Raw genomic sequence first — 3,679 nt, forward strand, 5'->3', positions numbered from 1 at the left:
AGCTTCAGCAGTTTAGCAAGGCCCTCAGCAACTTAGTAACATCCTGTCTGTAAATAAAAAGGGCTGGGGGTGCGGCTCAGTGGTTAAGCGCTCCAGGGTTCAGTCCCCTGTACAAACAAAAACAAAAAGTGTTATTCTAGCACCCTAGGACGCTCTAAAAGAGGTTCTGCCTTAGTCCTCCTGGGTTCTCAGTCTTACTCAACCCATAGAGAATTCCAAACATTTGATAACCGATAGGCCTCGGGCACCAGCCAATCAGAGCAGAGGCCCAAACAGTCAGAACAGAGCTCAAACAATCAGACTCAGGTAGCTTCCCTGGAGCACTGCCTTGGTTATCTGAAAACCAAGAAGATGAGGTTACCGGTGGCCAATGCCTGGGAGCTTGATAACACTTGCGAGGGATATGAGCCCTCTGGGGAGCCTATGAGGGTAAACAGGGGGGCTCTTTGACCTTTGTTCTCTGGTTAGAGATCATCTCCAGTTCTGTGTTGAGAACTGTGTCCTCCCCTGGACCCCAAGGCCGCAAGGCTGGCCTGTGCTGCTGTCCTGCCTTGTTTCTAGCTAAAACACCTGCCCTTAGTTCTGTGTCCTGGTTTCATCTGACGTGTTTACTGTAGCTGCCTGTTCTCCCGATTACGCAGACTTTGTTTTAATGTTCCATTTTTCTCTCCACAAATTATTAGCTCTGTCAATAAAGATCTTTAAAACCCACTTTCCTTCTCTAATTTTTTTCTTTTTTCTCTTTGCGATGTCACCCATGCTGGCTTCAAGTCCTGAGCATAAGCCATGTGCCAGCACAGCCTCCCTCCTTGGTAGCTGGGAGTGCGAGGGTGGGCTACCACCCGCTTAAGCCCCATCTCTGACAGCCATTTAGCCGTCCTGCAAGGAGCACAGAAGCCTGCATCCCTAACTGGGTGTGTTGGTTTCCTATGGGTGTGTACCAAAGTACCACCCACTGGTGGTTTAAAACAGAGAAATTTATTCTCTTACAATTCCCATGGCTAGAAGTCTGATATCAAGTAGGTAGACAGAGCCGTGCTCTCTCCTCAGCCTCTAGGGGAGGATTCTTCCTTGGCTTTTCTGCTTCCGGAAGCCCCAGGCATCCCTTGGCTTGTGGCAGCCACAATCTCTGCCTCCATCTCCACGGGGCTGGCTTCTTCCAGAGTCTGGCTTCTGGCTCTGCTTTCATATGGCATTGTCCTTCCTGCATCTCTGCTTTCTTATCAGGATCCCAGCCTCATCAAGGATGACCTCATCTTAGCTAGATTACATCTGTGAAGCCCATTTCCAAACAAGGCCACAGTCAGATTATAATAGAGCTAGGACTGGGACACGTCTTTGAGGGGGAGGGGATGAAACTCAACCCACAGCACTAGTTAGAAATGACTGCTCTGCTGAGTCACTTCACATTCTGATGACATGAGGCATATGATTTCCTGTGTCCCTGGCCTTGGGGGGATGGACACTCTCGGAAGTCTTTGTTCCCACATATGGCCCAAATTCATTCTTTCATTGATTTCCTCTCTGGGCCAACCCACGAGGATCCACTGCTCGCTAATTGATGCTGGTTCCTCATAGAACAAGTTGTTTGTTTGTTTGTAGTTGTAGATGGGGAGCATGCCTTTACTTTATTTATTTATTTATTTATTTATTTATTTATTTATTTATTTATATGTGGTGCTAAGGATCAAACCCAGTGCCTTATATGTGCTAGGCAAGTGCTCTACCGCTGAGTTACAGCTTCAGCCCTAAAACAAGAAATTTTGAGAACAGAAAATGATTCTAACTCTATGATAAGCATCCAGGTATGCGAATGGACTAAGTTCTAATCCCATTTTTCTTATGTATTAGCTCTCTGACCTTGGGCAAGTTGATAATCTCACTAAATATAAGTGGACATAATATTTAGATCAAAGGTATGTATGATGCTTAAATAGCCAATAAGAAAATGAGGTAACAGATGGCTCACAGTAGGTATTCAGTCCATGCTAGTTCCCCTTCCCCAGTTCCCCCAACCTCCATTCTGGGGAAAATAAAAGGGCCTGGGCACTGGCCCTGGATCTGGCTCTAGGGTACAAGCTGGTCTTATTTTCTCTCTGCAGCGACATGCCCACCGTGATGGAGAACTGCACCCAAGTCACCCGATTCCTCCTGCTGGGGCTCACAGAGCAGGAAGGGCTCCAGGGCATCCTCTTTGTGCTCTTCCTGCTCATCTACTCAGCTACCCTCATTGGAAACCTGGGCATGATCACCCTGATCCACACCAACCCACAGCTCCACAAGCCCATGTACTTCTTCCTGAGCGTCCTCTCCTTCATAGACTCCTCCTTTTCCACGGTGGGCACCCCCAGGCTGCTAGAGAGCTTCCTCATCTCAAGCCAGTCCATCTCCCTTGCAGGCTGTATGGTCCAAATGGCTCTCATGACTCTCCATGGCACGGCTGAGTGTCTGCTCCTGGCCATCATGGCCTATGACCGATTCACTGCCATCTGCCACCCTCTCCTCTACCACACCATTATGTCCCAACGTCTATGTGTCCTACTGGTGGTGGCCACCTATACTGCTTCTGTTGCCAATTCAGCTTTGCTAACGAGGTACATCTTTAAGCTGCCCTACTGTGGCCCCAATGTCATTAACCATTATTTCTGTGACATCCCTCCTGTGCTCCATCTGGCCAGTGCAGATACTAAAGAAGTCGAAGCCATTGTCTTCTCATCATCTGCCTTGATTATCCTTTTTACCCTCACCATTATCCTGGTCTCCTATGCCTACATCCTGGTGACCATCTGCAGAATGAATTCCCTGGAGGCACAGAGCAAAGCATTCTCCACCTGTGCCTCCCACCTCACCATCATCTGCCTGTTCTATGGCACCACCACCTTCATGTATGCTCAGCCAAACTCTCCCAATTCCATGGACCAAAACAAGGTTATGTCTATCTTCTACACTGTGGCCATCCCCATGCTGAACCCTCTGATCTACAGTCTGAGGAACAAGGACGTGAAATCGGCTTTAAAGAGGAGATGTTCTGGCAAACTGCCTTTGTAACCAAGGGTGGAACATTCTCTCCCAAGCCATAACGTTGTAGCCACACCATAAAACACAGATAAGATTAGGATTTAGATAGGGTAAAATACGTGCCAACATTATTTTATATACTGTACATGTATCAACTCATTTAATCTTCAACTGTACAGAATGGTCCTGTTATTATTCATTGGGAATCTGAGACACAGAAAAACTCAGTAAGTTGTCTAAAATGTCACACAGCTGATAAAAGGCAGAGCCAAGATTTGAATTTAGGCAGTCTAGTTCCAGATACCATAGTCTCAACCAATACGTAGTCTGCCTCTTTATGATAACTGCATCTCACAAATGGACAATGGTACTATTTTCTTTAAATTCCAGATCAATCACAAAGGACTGAATCATGGAATCATAAAGTGGTACGGGAGGAACCCTGGGGTTTGAAGCCAGTGAACTTGAGTTCCAATCATCTTCAAATGACTCTTTTTCTTTCTTTCTTTCTTTTCTTGTACTGGGGATTGATCCCAGGGGTACTCAACTATTGAGCCATATGCCCGGCCCTTTCTCTATACCCTTTTCTTTTTTATTTTGAGACAGGGTCTCACTAAGTTGATGAGGACCTCACTAAGTTGCTGAGGCTGGCCTCAAAACT

The 3,679-nt window shown here is 46.6% G+C and overlaps 1 protein-coding gene across 1 annotated transcript; it reads left to right on the top strand.

Annotated features, from left to right (window-relative positions):
• The first annotated feature begins 2,106 nt into the window (after positions 1 to 2,106).
• LOC124092747 (olfactory receptor 5P55-like) lies at positions 2,107 to 3,048 on the top strand. The gene is made up of 2 exons (XM_046444552.1): positions 2,107 to 2,675; positions 2,757 to 3,048. Exons 1-2 carry the CDS (start codon positions 2,107 to 2,109, stop codon positions 3,046 to 3,048), a joined length of 861 nt encoding a protein of 286 aa, XP_046300508.1.
• Positions 3,049 to 3,679: the final 631 nt, after the last annotated feature.

The sequence above is a fragment of the Marmota monax genome, unplaced genomic scaffold, assembly GCF_021218885.2.
Source record: "Marmota monax isolate L192 unplaced genomic scaffold, Marmota_monax_Labrador192_F-V1.1 WCK01_AAM20220418_F8-fsc00038, whole genome shotgun sequence".
In the NCBI taxonomy this organism is placed as follows: domain Eukaryota; kingdom Metazoa; phylum Chordata; class Mammalia; order Rodentia; family Sciuridae; genus Marmota; species Marmota monax.

Bases quoted from the DNA above. Each gene is read 5' to 3' on its own strand.
- LOC124092747 (XM_046444552.1), top strand. From the start codon at position 2,107: ATGCCCACCGTGATGGAGAACTGCACCCAAGTCACCCGATTCCTCCTG. The intron at 2,676-2,756 runs CAGTGCAGATAC...CACCATTATCCT, and splicing joins CCTCCTGTGCTCCATCTGGC to GGTCTCCTATGCCTACATCC.